A 19,558-nucleotide genomic window follows, 5' to 3' on the forward strand; every position below is an offset into this window, starting at 1 on the left:
TTGTGTGCCTCGGACCTTCTTGGATCTAGTGGGACATATTCTGTTTGCTACAAAACTCCAAAAACAGTCCATCCAAAGCTTTTTTTAAAGTTCCATTGGTTTCAGAACATTTAAGCAAGCCATAGAGTCCAATTGCCAAAGCGGCCATTTTCTCCAGGTGAACTGATCTCTATCTGCTGGAGTGGAGATCAGTTGTAATAGCAGGAGATCTCCTGCCACCACCTGGAGGTTGGCAACCCTATCTTATGGGCATGTGAATACCCCATATTACAGGGCATTCTGTACTTCCAGTGTCTTGTCTATGCACCTATAAAATGCATTAAGAGAATTTCACATGGACTTATAAAGAGCTTCTCACTTGACTGGCTATGATGACGATTGAAGATGATTAGGCATGGAAAGCATCTGAATTTATTTGCAGCATTTGTTTAGGTGTTAAATGAACAGTTAAGCAACATTTTGAGACAGCTTTTAAAAAAGGATTAAACAAATTCACAGAGGACAGGTCTGTCAGCAATATACAAAAAGTACACATTGTTCAACAGCTCTTTTGAACAGGAGTCTGGGCAGGAATCCAGATAAGTCGGGTTGCCAACCTCCAGGTGGTGGCTGGAGATCTCCTGCTATTACAACTGATCTCCAGGTGACAGAGATCAGTTCCCCTGGAGAAAATGGCCTCTTTGTCAATTGGACTCTATGGCATTGAAGTCCCTCCCCTCTCCAAACCCTGCCCTCCTCAGGCTCCATCCCCAAAAAATCTCCAGGTATTTCCCAACCCGGAGCTGGCAACCCTACGGATAAGGGAGGTGGTCAGGTGGCAGGCTATGGTTGCCAACTCCGGGACCACAATGGAGTACATAATGCCATAGAGTCCAAAGCAGCCATTTTCTCCAGGGGAGCTGATCTTCGTCACCTGTTCAAATTCCAGGAGATCTCCAGGTCCCACTTGGAGCCTGGCAATCCCATGGCCAACCAAGGAAGGAGAGCCCATGGCTACTTGCTCTGTGGGTTGTGGGTGGCATCCTTACCCTCTCGCCACCTATTCTGGAATATTTATATAAATTAGTAACAACTGCACAATAAAATGAATCTTGAACATATACAGTGTTGCCAGCTTCCAGGGGAGGGACTTCAATGCCATAGAGTCCAATTGCCAAAGCGGCCATTTTCTCCAGGGGAACTAATCTCTGTCATTTGGAGATCAGTTGTAATAGCGGGAGATAAATGTGGATTTATGGGGTGGCTGCAAGCGTTGTAGCCATCTGGACACTCCCTGTTCTCCACTGTGGAGAAAGAGAGCCAGCGTGGTATAGTGGTTAAGAGTGGTGGTTTGGAGCGGTGGACTCTGATCTGGAGAACCAGATTTGATTCCCCACTCCTCCACATGAGCAGCGGAGGCTAATCTGGTGAACCGTGTTGGTTTCCCCACTCCTCCACATGAAGCCAGCTGGTGACCTTGGTCTAGTCACAACTCTCTTAGAGGTCTCTCAGCCTCACGTACCTCACAGAGTGTCTGTTGAAGGGAGGGGAAGAGAAGGCAATTGTAAGCCAGTTTGATTCTTCCTTAAGTGGCAGAGAAAGTCGGCATATAAAAACCAACTCCTCTTGTTCTTCTTCCTCCTCCTCCTCCTCCAAAGAGCTAAGTGCTGCTTTCAAAATGGTGCAAGGGATCCTCTGAAGCACCTCTTGTTCCAATGAGGCAGAAGAAAGCCAGGACTGGTTGTTTGCTTTGGAGAAGAAGCAAATGAGAACCAGGAAACCCACTGGTGGGTACCATTGGTGCCACACTGGGAATTGCTGCTGTGCAGCAAATTTAGGATTGCCAACTGCAAGTCAGGAAATTCCTGGATATTTAGGGGCAGAGCCTGGGGAGGGTGGAGTTCTGGGAGGGAGCTCAGTGGGGATGTGATGCCATGGAGTCCATCCTCCAAAGAAGCCATTTTTTCTATGCAATCTCTGCGGTGTGGCGATCAGCTGCAATTCTGGGAGAACTCCAGCCTCTACCTGGAGGTTGGCAACCCTAAGTGTGGCAGACACAGCACTCCAGTCCCTAAGATACAAGCTTCCAAAGGAGCATGCTCATTGACAACTAACATTCAAGACTGATCAGCCGATCGTGAAGGGCCAGTTCAGATGATTTAAAAAAACTCATCGAATTGGGACTCAAGGAAAATGAAAGTCAATCTTAAAGTATCTTTTCCTTGTTAAATTCAGCAAAAGGTTCCAGAGATTCTTGGTCATGTTGGTAGGCTGGTGTCAGGCAGTATCTCCAAAGAAGGGTTATCAGAGGCCTTTCACCTCTTTACCTCGGATTACCATAGCAGAAAACAATACAGTTTTCATTGGATTCACTTTTGGGCTCTCTCACCCTCGACACGGGTGAGAATGGAATGTTCTACAGGAAAGTCGGTCATATTTATAAACACAGCAGCGGGGACAATCTGAAACTTGAGGGTGTTAGCGGGAGGCCAGTGATGGCCGGAAGAGATTACAGCTGCTCTTTTTCTGGAATGAACATGGCCAGCATCCCTTTCAATGGAGGGTTTGAAATTTATTGGCGGTTCCAAACTGGACTTTTAAAAATAGTATTATTGCTGGGCAATCCATGTGGCGTAGTACAGGAATCCTTAAACTTCTCATAGTTGAGGCTAAACAATTGTTGCATTAAAATGGGAACCACTTTGCAACCTTTCAACCTAAAATTATTATATTTGGAGTGGCTAAGAAGGATCTATCCTTCTTAGAAAGTCGGCATATAAAAACCTACTCTTCTTCTTCTTCAAAGTATCTACTTAGGTTTTCTAGTACAGACATACTAGCCCTACACACTAAAATTATCTTTTTGATTCTCTTTTTTATTATATTCAGATCTCACTTTTCCTTCCTACAGCTCATTGAGGGATAATTTACACCTTACAAAATCCTCATTTCCCCTGTTCCTACTATGGGTCTTGTTGGCCACACTACACTGGTAGTGCCATTCTCAAAACTTAATTCCCAGGCACACAGAGGTAGGGTTGCCAACCTCCAGGTATTAGGTGGAGATCTATGCTATTACAACTGGTCTCAAGTTCCCAACCTTTTGGAGGCATGTTTGGAATTCTGACATGGCATGAAGAGTGCAGCAACACACTGCTGAAATTCAACAAAATGGTTTCTCCGGAAGGGGTTGGATGAGTGAGGGACAAGCAAGAATGGGCGGGGGAAGAGAAACCCGAAGTTAAGACTATTCACAGATATTGCGTCAATTAGTTTCACTTTGGGATCGAGGCTAAACTTAAATTCGTGATAAAACAGGTTCCTGAAAAAGTGGGACAAGTGACTGTGGAGTTACTTCTGAAGGTTGGAAAAATCATGAATAATCCAATCGATACCCCGAAGCAGTCCCGTGGGGATCGCAAGGCTAAGCAACCAAGCATCAATGGCCAGAGAGAAACACACACAAGACTCCACAACACTGCCTTTATCCAGTAGCTCAGCTTGCCATCTTGTGGATAGACCTGTCCCTGCAACACATTTAAAACCACACAAACGCATGCTTTACAATGCAATCCTAAACAGAGTTACACCCATTGAGAGCCCACATGGTGTAGTGGTTAAGAACGGTGGACTCTAATCCGGAGAACAAGGTTCGATTCCTCACTCCTCCACATGACGCCTGCTGGGTGACCTTGGGCAAGTCACAGCTGTTAGAACTTTGTAAGCCCCACCTACCTCAGAGGGTGTCTGTTGTGGGGAGGGGAAGGGAAGGTGATTGCAAGCCAGTTAAGTCTCCCTTAAGTGGTAGAGAAAGTCGGCATATAAAAACCAACTCCTCTTTTCCCCATCATTCTGTACAAATAAATGGAAAGGGGAGGACTGCAGACAACAAAGGGCCCAGCCCTCTCCAAAACTTTGACATTGCTGCAAAAGCCCCAATTGCTTTGGATTTCCTCAATCAGCCTAGAGCAGCTTCAATTCCAGCATGGGGTGCACCTGTTGTACCTTGCAGGTTTCATCTGCCCCTGCAGAAGCCAAGGAAGAAGACTTCATTTCTGGTCCAGGTATGGCAACAACCTTCAGAGAGCAGGGCTGTTTGTGAGCACAAGGATTGAAGTGCCTAATAGGACTTTGTTGACAAAACTTTTCAACTTTCTCAGCAGAACGGAATTGTTTTGGGAAACAGAAGAGCTGCCTCTGGATTGCAAGAACTTTATCCAAGGGGCTGATAACCCTTCTAGTATGCAGCTGAATCAACCATGGAATACAGACAGGCTTGTAAGTGGGTCAGCTTACCCTGCAAATATGCTGTCTATAGAGATGGTGTGTGTGGGTGGCATCTGTGCAGGCTGCAAGTTAAACTTTACAGGCCACAAGTAGTTAGAGCAACGTAGGAGGCACCTACAATCACACCACTCTGGTACCAAACAGAAGGGGGATCAAATTCCTAGTCCTCAGGCAAAAGAAAGGCATGAAAGCATTTTGCAACTGTCTGGCGAAACTGCTGAAGGCCAGGGGGGATTGAATAGTGCTCCAGCCATCAGGGGTAGCACTTCAGGGCCCTCAATAGCTGTTTGCTTCTTCCATGACTAGAAGCATAATTATGCAGAAAATGAACTTGGGACTATAGAATTTGCAAAATTCACTGTTCCTTGAAACAATGTTGATTTTTTTAAAAAATCTATCCTACACATAGCCCTCCATAAAGGCCAGCAAGTCATCTCTGCTTTCTGGTGTCCAAACAGTTCTGTAGCTGTGCTGAAATCCAGGCCTTACACTTGCAACACGTGGCTGAATTAAAATTCTCTGAAGTATCCTTTTCTCTCCCTCCCAACCAGATGTCCTGACACACAGGAGGGAAGCAAGGCTCATAAAACTGAAGTCCAGTGGCACATTGAAAACTAGCACTTATTTCAGTGTGAGGTTTTGTGAAGCACGGCTCACTTTCTCAGACATGCACAGGTGGAAAGTGCCATCAAGTTAAGAGCCGACCTATGGCAACCCTATTGGGTTTTCAAGGCAAGAGACACTCAGAGGTGGTTTGCCATTGCCTGCCTCTGTGCAGCAACCCATGATCTCCCATCCAGGTACAAACCAGTCAACCCTGCTTTGCTTCCGAGAGCAGGATACCCTGGACCAACTGGGCCAGGGATGTGCAGGGACATCAAATTGGCACTCTCTTAAGATTACAAGATTTAAGGCAGAGAGGTTAGGTGTGAATTCTGTCGAGTCATTCAATTGTAAATTCTCTGATGATAGGCAAAGGGAGGGGTTGAGGTAGAAAATTTGGGGTGAATCTCAAGGCTTACAGCATTTTAAGGCTGACACTTTCAGCTAGTAGAAAGGGCCTGCACATAGTTCTACTCTGACTTTAAAGGAGTCAAAACCCGTGACACTGCCCCCCCTCCCTTTATTGTGCTTAACTTCTAAAAGGTTTCTTGTAGCCTGGATACAGCAGGATGGCCAAGAAAACAGTGCCGGTTACAGGTTCAGCTTTCAGAGGCTAGAGTGTTGGGTTAGCCAAGCAGGAAGGGGCAAGGCACGTGAAGGTTGGGGCAGGGGTTCAATTAATGTATTACTGCTGCACTCTCCTAATGAGTGACTGAGACAACACATGCTTGAGACTCAAGCAATCCTGTCTGTATTGACTGCCGTTACCATCTGAACCCTTGGGACAATGCTGAGTTCCACAATAAAACAAAACCAGCAGTTATTAAACTTTGTTTTAATAGGTAATATACAAGAAAAAAAAGTTGAGCAGTTATTTAGTCAGGTATACAGAAAGTTGGAATATATAGTATACATGAATACTCTGAAGCTTACCCATTCACTAGAGGAATAGTGAAAATCTGAATTTCAGCATGACCTGAAAGCCAGACTGTGTACACAAGAAAACAATTATGTAGACAATCTAGGATACCTTCATCTTTGATCTGAAAGATTCACATTGCAAACTCATTGAGATCTGGAAGGAGGCACAGACTGAAGAGGCAGCCGGCACCAAAGTGTCAGAATTCAGAATGATTCCTTAAACGCCCAAGTGTTACCACCAGCTCTTTCATGCAGAGCCCAAAGGCACTTTGAATGTGCTGCTTTTAAGCAGCCTGTACTGAGAAGCATGGGGTTTTAAGGGGTGCACATGACATTTCAGTACCTGATCATCCGCCGTACAAACAATTTTAGTTTAATTACAGTTAGGATAAAGCGCTATTGGTGAGAATATTTTAAAGAGGAGGGTTTTAGAAGCCTCTCGTTGAACGGGATGCACAAAAACCCTTTAGAAATTGTTTACAGGCAGAGACTCAACTAAGGCCACACCATGAAGGGAAAACCAACCATGTTTCATAAGCCTCTTTGTAAACCTCCGGTTCAGACAGCTGAGTTTGTAATGTGCCAGCAAAATGATCTGACCGTTTCTTTACTAGATACAATACAGAACCTCAAAAGGTCACAGCTACTAAGACAAGAATGCTCACATTACCTTTTCACTGCAATCTGAACAGCAGGAAAATTTATCTTGATATGAAAAAAACCTCCCAACTCAACTCTTTCTTTATCTTAGACAATTGGTATCCTTAGTGGAGAACTATTTACACAAGAATATTGATTGCACCGGCCTATACAAACTTCCTTCTGCAAAATTGGAGCCTATGAATCCTTTCAGCTAAGCCGCCTTTTGATGGAGAACAGCTTTCTGATGCAGAAAGACTTCTTGTGATGGGAAGACTTGGCAGAAGGGAGCTCTAGGACCAACCTTACCACTTCTGGACAAGTGCTGCCTTTTTTTTCAATTTTGGCATAAATCTTCTCTGTAAAACTGTTATAATACATGCCTAGCAATTCACTGGTTGCAAAGGATACTACACTCAGTGTAATTTAAAGAATAAGCACATTCCAACAGGAATCAAATTCTCTTTATATCTCTGCTCACTAGCAGTCTTACTTACATGAAGTACTGTATTGCTGCAGGCTCTCTATTTTCTGTCTTCCTATACAATTCATTGACCCTCTGCACTATCACCATTGTTTAGAGTACACAAACAGCTACATCTCAGACTTCAGCTGCTGAACACAGAGAATATTTCTTTTTATCTGACACCCTGCCAACTGCACGTTCAAGTTGGTATCCTATCTTGTTCCAGCAGAGCAGACAGCTGCAGTAACAGGCTACTGTATAGGTAAACAGCAGCCATTTAGTTGACCACAGCTGCAGGCCCCTCAGGTAAGAGGGATGCAAAGAAAGCCTTGAAGAACAGCCAGGCTGTGCTCATAAACGAAGGCGATGCTGGTTCACTCTCTGGTACAGCTTCAAGGCCCTCCATTTCTCCTTGGCCATCAGCATTTTCTTCCTGCTAATACAAACGAAAGATTTAAAATAGTCCACGATGCTCTCTAGCATCATCATTCAACTGTTCTCCAGAGTTGTGCATTGCAGTTTCCCCTAAATTTTATCTTAAAATAAACTGTCTGCAACTTACATCAATGTCCAAAGACTTAAATGAGTTTAACACACAGTCATACAGACTGCATAAAAGAAATCAATTCTGCACCAAAACCCTCAGTAAATGGCCTTAGGCACAAATCTTTTATTAAAAATCTATAGGGCTACCTAACCCTCAAAGTCCAATAGCAACACTGACAATGGTCAGTTGTGTTGGCTTTTATTCTACTCTGTGCAAGTGGCTTTCTTTTAGAAACTTCGAAAAACCTCCACTTATGCAACATCAAGAATACTGGAGCAATCTCTCACAGTGTTTCCCAGCCACAGCAAGCAGCTGTCACACCAAGCAACTTAAATGACCCTAATGCCAAGCTACTCCAGGTAATTTTAAGCATTAGATGATTTTTTTAAAAAAAGACTACCATTCCTAACCATACTTAAGCAGCAAGTTCTGCCAAGCTCAGTGCGATTTAATTCTAGATGAAAGCTTGTAAAGATCGATCTGTTACTTTGATCTTTGTACATTTGAGAAAAAAAAGGTCTAAAGATGTAATGGCTGAAAGCACCGGTATATCAGGTCAGGACCTTACCTGTAAGTTATTGTTTTGGTCTTGATTAACAGCTGCTTGTGGGGCGACATTGTTCTGAGCTGGCCTCCGCCTAAAAGGGAACCATCCAATCTGGTGCCTGAGAAAAATACGTATATGTATTTATTGGTTTCGTGCTTTAAAATGAATTCATAGAATCATAGTGTTGGAAGGGACCACCAGGACCATCAAGTCCAACCCCCTGCACAATGCAGGAAATTCACAACTACCTCCCGCCTCCACACCCCTAGTGACCAGAAGATGGCCAAGATGCCCTCCCTCTCATCATCTGCCCAAGGTCACAGAATCAGCATTACTGACAGATGGCCATCTAACCTCTTCTTAAAAACCTCCAGGGAAGGAGAGCTTACCACCTCCCAAGGAAGCCTGTTCCACTGAGGAACTGCTCTGTTAGATAATTCTTCCTAATGCCTAGACAGAAACTTTAGATTTAATTTCAACCCGTTGGTTCTAGTCCAACCTTCTTGAGCAACAGAAAACAACTCGGCACCCTCCTCTATATGACAGCCCTTCAAGTACTTGAACATGGTTATCATATACCCTCTCAGTCTTCTCCTCTTCAGGCTAAACATACCCAGCTCCTTCAACCTTTCCTCATAGGACTTGGTCTCCAGACCCCTGTTAATTCTTGTTAACTGTGTACTTTCTTAGAGAAAGTCAAGCAAGGATTGGATAGGATGCCACAAGAAAGTCTCCCCAAACCCTCCAGCAGTATCTCCCGCTCAGAATCTCTAAAAACAACAACATCAAGTCAGCATTCAAAAACTGCAAGGGAAACAGCCTTACACTGAATCTGACCAATGATCCAGCTAGCTGACAACTGTCTACTCTGCCTGGAAGCAAACCTCCCCAGGTCACAATATAAGCTGCCAGAGAAAGGCTCCTCAGAAAAAGTAATGTAAAAATTTCCTAAATAAATAAATTTGCCAGGTCTGACAAAGTTTATCTATGTAATTACATATTTAATAGTCAAATGGCTGTTGGGCAAAGCAATCCTGAAAGGGGTGGGCAGAGGTGTTCAGGAGCCAGCATGACCCCTACGCCAGGATAGGTGCCACATGTGCCAGCTTAGTGGGTACTTACGTTGGTGGAGGGGAGCCGCACAGCAGCGCAAGGATCAGGCACCTGCACTACCTTGCCAGCAGCATTGTTCTGGTACAAAGCCTCATGCCAGAGCCGATGGGGGCATTCCTGGGGCCAGAGCTTACATTAGTCTGCTCCCTAAGCCCTATCGGCCCAGGAACACCTTGCAAACATTGAGTTATGCCTGCAAAATAGCTGGCATAGCCCCATGGAACTCTATGGAGATTTCCATGGGGTTTTCCTTCCAGAATGTATTTTTGGCTTGCTGTGCTTGGCAGCAAGCCATTCTGGAGGCTGCGTGGCTGCACGGTCTCCAGCCCCCCCCACCCCCTTTTCAGGATTGCACTCTTAGACAACAGGCTGCAAGATGGACACTTTTGATCTGTGAACTATATTATTGCTACTTCAAAACCTGTGGTGACTTACTGGTATCAAATGAAAAAAGACTTTTCTACAACTCAATTAGAGGATTACATCATTCAGGTTTGCCATTAAAGTCAATTACTAGCCAGTTCTCTTATTGTTAAATGACATGAGCCTACACAGAATGAAGGGAAAAAAGGATGAGACTACTTCGGTGCCACTCAGATCAAATCCACCCTCCCGCACACCTCAACCACGGAAAGACTGCTGCCCAGACTTACAAGTACATCAGAAGAGTGCCCACCATCACCATGAGAAGCCTGCTCATGCTGGAGTAGAAGTAGACAATGTTGACAAACACATAAAACAGGGTTGCCGAATACAGCCAGTCCAGCCAGTCGCGGTTGCCTTCTTCATCCTCTTCCATCAGAGGACCTCCCTGTGCATTCATTCGTAGATTCTGATTGACTCCGGGGTTCACCTGAGGGGGAACATTCTGATTTGCAGGCTGGTTTTCAGCAGGAAATGCACCAGGGAGAGGAGCCGGAGCAGCAACGGGGGCAACGGGGATTTCCTGAGTACTTTGTGTAGGAGATAATTCACTCGAACCAGCACTGGCGGCCATGCTGGATGAAAGACAAAAAGTAATGCACTTCTTTAGAAAACAAATGCTCCCAGTTCACAGAAAAAATATCCTGCTACATCTCAGTTCACATGGTTAGCGAGGATAGTCAAAATGTGTTTCAGCAAGCTTGATTAGCCCTAAAGTACACTGTGCAATCTTCCAGGACTGAATACAGTTCAGTAAATGACCAAACATTAAAATAGCCTTTTTGTTAATCGTTGCATTGAGTTCAACTTAACAAATAAAAATGTTAGGGGGAAATGCTTTTGAGCCACATTACACCAGCAATTCGTCAAGACAGATTTGGAAAGAGAGAGTTCCTGGTAAGGATAAACCAAGAAAATGAAGACTTACTACTGCATGTAGTATTGCCTTGCATAAATCTGCTGGGACCAGAACTGCAGCATGTGGTACATGGTATACGAATGATAGCCAGGATTCATGCCTTGAAAGGGATGCTGTGTCAGATGAGGCCTTATTCAGGAGATATAAGATATCTGATTAGGAGAAGTACTGCTACTTCACTGCCACCACCCTCATTCCCAAAGAGATCCAAAGATTTCTGAAAGGCTGCAGACTAAATAATCACTATATATCCCATTGTTAAATCAATTACTTTCTATGCTGCAAGAATAACAATTTGACAGAGCAGCAGTCAAGGTTCCATTGAGTGAAACCTCCTGAAGTTTCACTACAAAGTTTGTATATGGCCAGGTGTATATAATTTAAGGACTAAAAGAACTGCAGCACCCTCAAGGTGTTCTGTATCTGTACTATACATACCTATTACCAGCTTCCCCTGTTGTAAAAGGCTGGTTGCGATAATTCTCCCTTTGACTCCCACTGTGGGCTGACGAAAGTGCAGAAGGACCTTGGCTACATGTTGCTGACTCTTTCTTGGCCTCAGCAACCTAAACAAGCAAATATGTCTTAGACAGTGCCTGATTACCCATTCTCAAACAGGAAGGGTAGGAAACAGCATTGTAACTGCTGAACAAGTGGGGGGCGGCTTGCCCTACCAACATGACTATCACCTCAAGCATTCAGCCTGTCCTTCTTGGGGACAGTCACAGTAGCAGCTAGCTAACCCAGAATGCAATATAAAATGAAAGCACTGTTAAGGAATCAAATACCTCTGCAGGCATCTGACTGAATATCTGCAGAAACAACAGAATCAACATGGTCCAAGTTCCAACTGATTCTCCCATGCCCTCCAGCTACAAACTCGCTTCACTGTTTCAGCAAACCTAATGGACTTATGATAGAGATGCTTAAAAAGCCATGATACAGATGCTTAAAAAGTCACCGCCCCAATTAATGCAATGCAAATGTTTTGATATTTGTCCTAACTAACCAAAACAGTATATATCGTTTCTAAACAAAGAATCAAGCAAAGAAATCAAAGAGGACTGGTTTACCAATGGCTATTGGGCTGTGATTGTTAAAAATAAAGGTTCCATGTTCAAAGATGACATATCTACGTACTGGGGGTTATATAGAATTGTAGCGCTCAGGGCACTAGGCCTGACTGGATAAACTTTTGGTTTACTGAGCAAGAAAGTTCTCTTAAACGTGAGAGCTGGTACCCAAGACTCTGCAAGGTCATTACATATGCTCCAGACGTTCCATTTCCTTCAATATTTAAAGTAAAATTTTAAAAGTGTAAAGGCCCCAGGCTAGCCTGACCTCATTAGATTTCAGTATAATTTTAAAAGGGTCAACCCTTAGTATTTGAATGGGCCTCCACGGAATACCAAGGTTGTGACGCAGCGGCAGGCAAAGGCAAACCACCTTTGAACGTCTCTTGCCTTGAAAATCCTATGGGGTGGCCATAAGACAGTTGTGACTTGATGACACACAAGCGCACACACACAGGAAGGCAAGAAATCTGAATAGGAAAGATCTGTTAATAACATACCTTCCCATCAGTTTCTTGTACATGCGGCACATTCTTTGAGTTGCACACCAAGTGTACAGCATGCACCATCTCGTGCTGAAACACAAGACCAACAAATATAATACAAATTATGTTGACTACAGCTGTATCAACACATCATGGTACTTCAGCAATCATTCACAACTGGATTTTCCTGTGCAGACAAACCAATCCAGTGCAATTCCTCATGCCATGTGAACGCAGCCTATATTTACTTGACATTATGTGTATGATAGCACACTTATTATCTTCTTGCATTAAGTACCTTGGCAAGTGCCTCTTGCAAGCAAAGGTGGTCAGGCAACAACTTCCCAGAATAAATCAGCCGCTGAGAGTCTTCAGGCTTTAAAAAAAAGAGAAATCACAGTGGTCAAGTACCATTCTAAACATGCACATTTGAATACTTCCGCATAAAAATCACATTATCTTTATGCCAAGAAAATGTAATCGTGTTTTGGGGGGCTTATTAATTGGATGCTTTTGTGCTCCAGCCTTCCTCCAGAGGAACTAAAGGGAAAAATAGAGGATCTAACAGCCAATGGTAACATACCAAGGCCCTGACCTCGATCTTCCAGGCTAGTCCGATTGCATCAGATCTTGGAAGCTAAGCAGGGCTGGCTCTACTCAGTACTTGGATGGGAGATCACCAAGAAAACCTAGGGTTGCTATGCAGAGGCAGGCAATGGCAAACCCCCTCTGACAATTTCTTGCCTCAAAGACTCATATGTTGGCTGTGACTTGACAGCACTTTCCACCACCAATATTTAACATCTATAAAACAAAAAGAGACTAAAACTTTTATATCACTCCATTGGGCACACCCTGCCCAAAGAACAGGACAGCCAGTCGGAGTGCGCCCACTCTGGCTGGTTACACAACACTGTTCGCTGACGTGGAGAGGACTTTTTCCTCACATCTCACTCAAGACACAGGTGCTCAAGCACAAAATATGAGCAGTGATCTACTGCTTGCAAACAAGCAGTGAGGCACAAGAAAGTCATGAACTGAGCAGTCCAAATTAATCCATAGAACCAGTCAATTCTGTGCACAGAGACCACTAACCACTATCACCAGAAGCCTAATCCTTGGGAAAGAAATGGTAAATTACAACTTTTTTTTTTAGATACGCAAACTTATTGTTTGGAGAAAACAAACTCTCTAGGGTAGAGAAAAAGGAAGAGACTAAAACAATCAAAAACAAACAAAGGGCTCCAACTCTGCCTCAATCAATACACCCACTGAGTGACCTTTCAGGGAGTCACCCACATCCAAATCTAGCTCACACAGTTAAATTGTGGAACTCCCTGCCCCAGGATGCGGCGATGGCTGCCAACTTGGAAGGCTTTAAGAGGGGAGTGGACATGTTCACGGAAGAAGAAAAGTTGGTCTTTATATGCCAAATTTCTCTACCACTTAAGGGAGACTCAAACTGCCTTACAATCACCTTCCCTTCCACAACAGACACCCTGTGAGGTAGGTGGGACTGAGAAAGCTCTAAGAGAACTGTGACTAGCCCAAGGCCACCCAGCTGGCTTCGTGTGTAGGAGCGGGGAAGCAAATCCAGTTCACTAATTAGCCTCTGCCGCTCATGTGGGGGGAGTGGGGAATCAAACCTGGTTCTCCAGATCAGAGTCCACCGCTCTAAAGAGAGGCTACTATAAAAAATGGATACTAGTCCTGATCCATACCTGTTCTCTCTAGGATCAGAGGAGCATGCCTATTATATTAGAACTAGCCAAAAAAAGTCATGATGCATACCTATTCTCTCCAGGATCAGAGGAGCATGCCTATTATATTAGGACTAGTCAAAAAAAGTCCTGATGCATACCTGTTCTCTCCAGGATCAGAGGAGCATGCCTATTATATTAGGACTAGTCAAAAGAAGTCCTGATGCATACCTGTTCTCTCCAGGATCAGAGGAGCATGCCTATTATATTAGGACTAGTCAAAAAAAGTCCTGATGCATACCTGTTCTCTCCAGGATCAGAGGAGCATGCCTATTATATTAGGACTAGTCAAAAGAAGTCCTGATGCATACCTGTTCTCTCCAGGATCAGAGGAGCATGCCTATTATATTAGGACTAGTCAAAAAAAGTCCTGATGCATACCTGTTCTCTCCAGGATCAGAGGAGCATGCCTATTATATTAGGACTAGTCAAAAAAAGTCCTGATGCATACCTGTTCTCTCCAGGATCAGAGGAGCATGCCTATTATATTAGGACTAGTCAAAAGAAGTCCTGATGCATACCTGTTCTCTCCAGGATCAGAGGAGCATGCCTATTATATTAGGACCAGTCAAAAAAAAGTCCTGATGCATACCTGTTCTCTCCAGGATCAGAGGAGCATGCCTATTATATTAGGACTAGTCAAAAAAAGTCCTGATGCATACCTATTCTCTCCAGGATCAGAAGAGCATGCCTATTACATTAGGACTAGTCAAAAAAAGTCCTGATGCATACTATTCTCTCCAGGATCAGAAGAGCATACCTATTACATTAGGACTAGTCAAAAAAAGTCCTGATGCATACCTATTCTCTCCAGGATCAGAGGAGCATGCCTATTATACTAGGTGTTGGAGAACACAGGCAGGATAATGCTGCCGCAGTCGTCTTGTTTGGGGTCCATAGAGGCACCTGGTTGGCCGCTGTGTGAACAGACTGCTGGCCTTGATGGGCCTCGGCCTGGTCCAGCAGGGCCCTTCTTATGTCCTTACGCAGGAAAAGCTGCCAATCCCTCCACATGGACCCCACCCACCGCCAGTCCCACCCCCTGCAGCCGCATCAGCTGCCACCCCCGCGTCCAATCACCGAGCCCCGCGCCATTAGGCCCCGCCCCTTCCTTGCCACGATTCCTTCCTGGATCCGGGGAGGGGGGAGAGGACGGGAAACAAACAACGAGACCGACAACCCCAAACTGCAGCATCCCAAGCCCCCCCCCCGCCCAAACGAAACACGGCGCCGGCGGCCCCGAACGCCCACTCCCCCTCAAACGGCGGGGTTTGCCCCAGCTCGCCTCAAGCGGCACCCAAAGATAGACTGCGCCTGGAGAGAGACGTTCTATCGGCTACGTCCATGGAGGGGGACGTTAGGAGAGGCATTCGGGAGGCCAGGGGCGTGAGGAGGAGAAGGGGGAAAGCGTCTCTCGGCTCACCGGCCCGTCCGGGTGGAGGCGCCGGAGCTCCGCCTTGAGGCGCCGGACGCTCCACGAGCGCTGAGCGGGCAGCAGCAGGTCCGGGTGGCGCTGCGCGGGGCTCTTCACGACGAGGGTGACGCCGGACGCCGCCTCGCCCGGTTCCCCGCCGCCCTCGCCCCGGCCTTCCTCCATGGCGCCCCCCGGAGGCCGTCTCCTCAGCCTCCCCCTCACCCACACAGGGCCGCGACAGCCGCGCCTCAGACGGAGGCCTCCGTTTATAGACTCGCCGACGCCTGGCTCCGCCTCTCTTCCGCCGCGAGACGTCGCTGTGTCTTCCGCTGATTGGCCGTCGGGAGGAGCCGGAGTCTCCTACGTGGGCCTATCGGGGCCCGCCTGCTGGACGAGAGGCGAGGCTGTGGCGGGGCGGGGAGGCGGAGGGGCGTGGCCGAGGGAGCTGTCAATCGGAGGGAGGGCAACAAAGAACAGCTGAGCGGGGAGGAGGTGTCAAAGGACTTGTTGTTGCTTTGCTGGTTATATACCGAATAAAGGTTATTCACAGTGGGTAGCCGTGTTGGTCTGTCTGCAGTAGTAGTAGAAAAGGGCAAGAGTCCAGTAGCACCTTAAAGACTAGCAAGAATATTTTCTGGTAGGGTAGGAGCTTTCGTGAGCCACAGCTCACTTCTTCAGATACTGAATCTGATGAAGGGAGCTGTGGCTCATGAAAGCACATACCCTACCAGAAAATATTCAATATAGTAAACTCAACTGTAATTAGGAGTCTAATTCACAGTGGGTAGCCGTGTTAGTCTGCCTGCAGTAGTAGAAAAGGGCAAGAGTCCGGTAGCACCTTCAAGACTAACAAAAATATTTTCCGATAGGGTATTCGCATTGACATACTGTTAACATTTACATACTAATGCTTGTCTGCATTCACTCTCCTCTACTTAAAGACAGATGGATTCACATTCTAGCTGTATCTGAAGAAGTGAGCTGTGGCTCACGAAAGCTCATACCCTGCCAGAAAATATTTTTGTTAGTGTTTAAGGTGCTACTGGACTCTTGCCCTTTTCTACGAATAAAGGTTGTCTGTCTGTCTGACCAAGGAGTACTTGGCAACCCTACTCCCCACTGATGACTCCAGCCATGTTAATGCAGCTTTTCTCATCCCACCAGGTAGCCTTCTTCTGCAACTGCCTCTTCTTTTCCCCTTTATCTACACAAAATCTGTATTGCTAAAAGGTTAAAACATTCAGATCTATTAATAGGAGCTTCCATGCTGTGGGATGCATTCCTTACTTCTGGACAGAAAGGATCGTTTTAATGTATTCTTCCTGAACTGTTGAGTCACATCTTCTGTGCGGGCCTTTTCAAAACACAAATGAACCATCCCTCCCTTACTTTCACCTTCTGCCTTCAAGGATTGGAACAAACACTTCTCTGTGCCCAAGAGGACCTCCCTTGGGCGCAGAAAACCGTTTGTTCCAATCTTTGAAGACTGGAGGCGAAAGGCCCACTGAAGCCGGTTGTGGCCACATCCTGTTTGTTCAGTCAAGCAGATGCAAAAAAGATTCTCAGATGTTACCAAACAGCAACAGAGGCTGAAATACTTACTTGGCTCCTGGGGTAGGGTTGCCAGCTCTGGGTTGGGAAATACCTGGAGATTCTGGGGGTGGAGCTTGAGGCAGGTGGGGTTTGGGTGGGGAGGGACTTGAGTGGGGTATAATGCCATAGAGTTCACCCTCCAAAGTGGCCATTTTTCTCCAGGGGAACTGCTCTTGGTTGTCTGGAGATCAGTTGTAATAGCGGGAGATCTCCAGGTGCCACCTGGAGGTTGGCAACGCTACAGGACATTGGGGGCCACTACATTGCTGAAGATGTGTTTATCAGTTATCTTCTTAATGAATTAGATGCCTGTCTAACCTGGAAGCTTCTCTCTGGCTGCTCCTTTTCTTCTTGTGCCCTTTGTGTTCTCTCTCCCTCCTCCTAGACCTCCAAGGAGCAGGCTACAGGTCTCTCCTGTAGAAGTTATGTTATCCTACTTGTATGCACATGATGCCAGATTAGCTGGCCACTTCTAATAGAGAATAGTATTCTTTAGATTAGTCTTCTGTCTCCTTTCCATTGCAACAAAGGTGTGAATTGAATCTAACTCAATGAATGTAAGTTTTACTTTTTTGTAATATACCTGTTTGGAGTTTATTTATTGCATTTGACACCATGCTTCTATGATGGTGCAACTTTGCTATATTAACTAATACATATATCCAACACCCAATTCAGGATTGTTGTTTTTCCTTCATGAAAACCCATATCACTGGGTAGCATACATCTCCTTCCCCCGTTTTATCATAGCACTCCTGTAAGATAGGTTGAACAGAGAAAGTGTAATTGGCCCAAGGTCTCCACTTGAGTGGTTGAGTAGGAACTTGAACCTGGGTCTCCCAGACCCTAGTCTAACATTTCTATCACTGCACTGGCTCTCATGCACATTACAGATTGGCACTGTAGAATAAAAATACATGGGGAGGGGCCATGGCTCAGTGGTAGAGCATCAGCTTGGCATGCAGAAGGTCCCATGTTCAATACCCGGCATCTCCAGTTAAAGGGACTAGGCAAATAGGTGATGTGAAAGACCGCAGCCTGAGACCCTGGAGAGCCGCTGCCGGTCTGAGTAGACAATACTGACTTCAATGGACCAAGGGTCTGATTCAGTATAAGGCAGCTTCACATATGTGTTCATGTGTGTTCACACCAGACATTAGTAACAGGGGCTGACTGGTGCTGGTATGGTGTAAAGTCACCACGCCGATTATTTGATCCTGAAATGACTCAATCACCAGTTGGCTGGAAGGCTAAAAAAATAGTAATAATGAAAATGCAGAAGCAGCTGTTGTCTGGGCAGTGACCTGTGCTAGAAATGCAACTAAGATGGGGGAGAGGAAACGTTTCAGCTGCCCGAGAGCACTATTTTTGAACCAACAATGTTTGCATATGAATATCTGGCACAGCCGTATGTACTCACAGCAGACGGTAGTTCTTCATATAATGCAAGGCCATAGAACTCTGGAAGTAACTTGCGTCCCACCGTTCATCCCGATTTCATGCAGCAAAATTTTGGATCTGCTATCCAGTTCTGCTTTTCAGAGGGCCACATGTAAAAGTGAGTTAAGTCAATAGGGTTGCCAACCTCCAGGTACTAGCCGGAGATCTCCTGCTATTACAACTGATCTCCAGCCAATAGAGATCAGTTCACCTGGAGAAAATGGCCGCTTTGGCAATTGGACTCTATGGCATTGAAGTCCTTCCCCTGCCCAAATCCCACTCTCCTCAGGCTCCACCCCAAAAACCTCTTGCTGGTGGCAAAGAGGAACCTGGCAACCCTATAAGACAAGGAGGTGATTTTAAATGTTCCCAGAAGGTTACAATGCAGATATCTAAATGTTTCAACTGAAAACAGGGAATAGCTGTGAAACAAGCTGTTTATAATAAAAATCACATTAAAAAACACAAAAAACAGCAGCCATTGCCAGGCAAGGACTGATGGGTTCCCATATGGGAGGCTGGGACTTCTAGGTAAGCTTGACCTGCCGCTCATGCCCTGCCTAGAAGAGAAAAAATGATCATTGGGAAGAAATAGATCACACCACATCAGGAAGAATGATCTCTCGTCTCACCAGTATCATGGTTGTGTCCCTAGGCTATAACGCCCTAGTTCCTTGCTGGCTTCTACAGAATTGCAACCTGTGCTAGGCCCAGAGTTTCTGAGAAGGTGGGAGAGGGTGATAAAGAGTATGTTGTGTGGGGCTCCTGGCTGGCCAAAATGGTGCCAGCCAAGCCTGGGAGAGATGAATGATATGCTCAAGAGTGATGTCACACAAGCACTACCTAGTAAGGTCGTTGCACCATCAGTAACTGCACAGCAACTGTTGTCTCAACTGTTGGCATCAAATTGCTGTTCTCAGCCAACCATGGGAAAGTGCTGCAAATAGGGTTGCCAACTCCAGGTTGGGAAATACATGGATATTTGGGGGAGGCAGAGCCTGAGGAGGGGGGGCTTGGAGAGGGGAGGGACTGCAATGCCATAGAGTCCAGTTGCCAAAGCGGCCATTTTCTCCAGGTGAACTGATCTCTATCAGTTGTAATAGCAGGAGATCTCCATTGCACCTTGTTTGTAAATGTTCTTCGCTCCTATACTATTTTCCTAACCTTTGGTATTAATATAGAGGTGCCTGTTTCTCCCCCCCCCCCAGTACATGGAGGTTTGGCAACCCTAGCTGCAAACCAAGGACTGGCCACCAAATGTCAGCATTCTGTGATATTATGCAGTTTGGACCATGCGGCCCCCAACGGTATGTTCTCCCAATAAGAAAAAACAGCTGCTGTGCTATTAA

At 45.6% G+C, this 19,558-nt stretch overlaps 1 protein-coding gene across 1 annotated transcript; it reads right to left on the minus strand.

The window, feature by feature from the left end:
- Positions 1-7,106: 7,106 nt before the first annotated feature.
- Positions 7,107-15,359, minus strand: HERPUD1 (homocysteine inducible ER protein with ubiquitin like domain 1). Its single transcript, XM_056862984.1, has 8 exons — positions 15,186-15,359; positions 12,301-12,378; positions 12,018-12,092; positions 10,879-11,010; positions 10,454-10,557; positions 9,756-10,100; positions 8,011-8,107; positions 7,107-7,331 (listed from the first exon to the last, which is right to left on the minus strand). Exons 1-8 carry the CDS (start codon positions 15,357-15,359, stop codon positions 7,173-7,175), a joined length of 1,164 nt encoding a protein of 387 aa, XP_056718962.1. The 3' UTR covers positions 7,107-7,172.
- Positions 15,360-19,558: the final 4,199 nt, after the last annotated feature.

Source organism: Euleptes europaea, chromosome 17, assembly GCF_029931775.1.
Source record: "Euleptes europaea isolate rEulEur1 chromosome 17, rEulEur1.hap1, whole genome shotgun sequence".
NCBI classification, from domain to species: Eukaryota; Metazoa; Chordata; class Lepidosauria; order Squamata; family Sphaerodactylidae; genus Euleptes; species Euleptes europaea.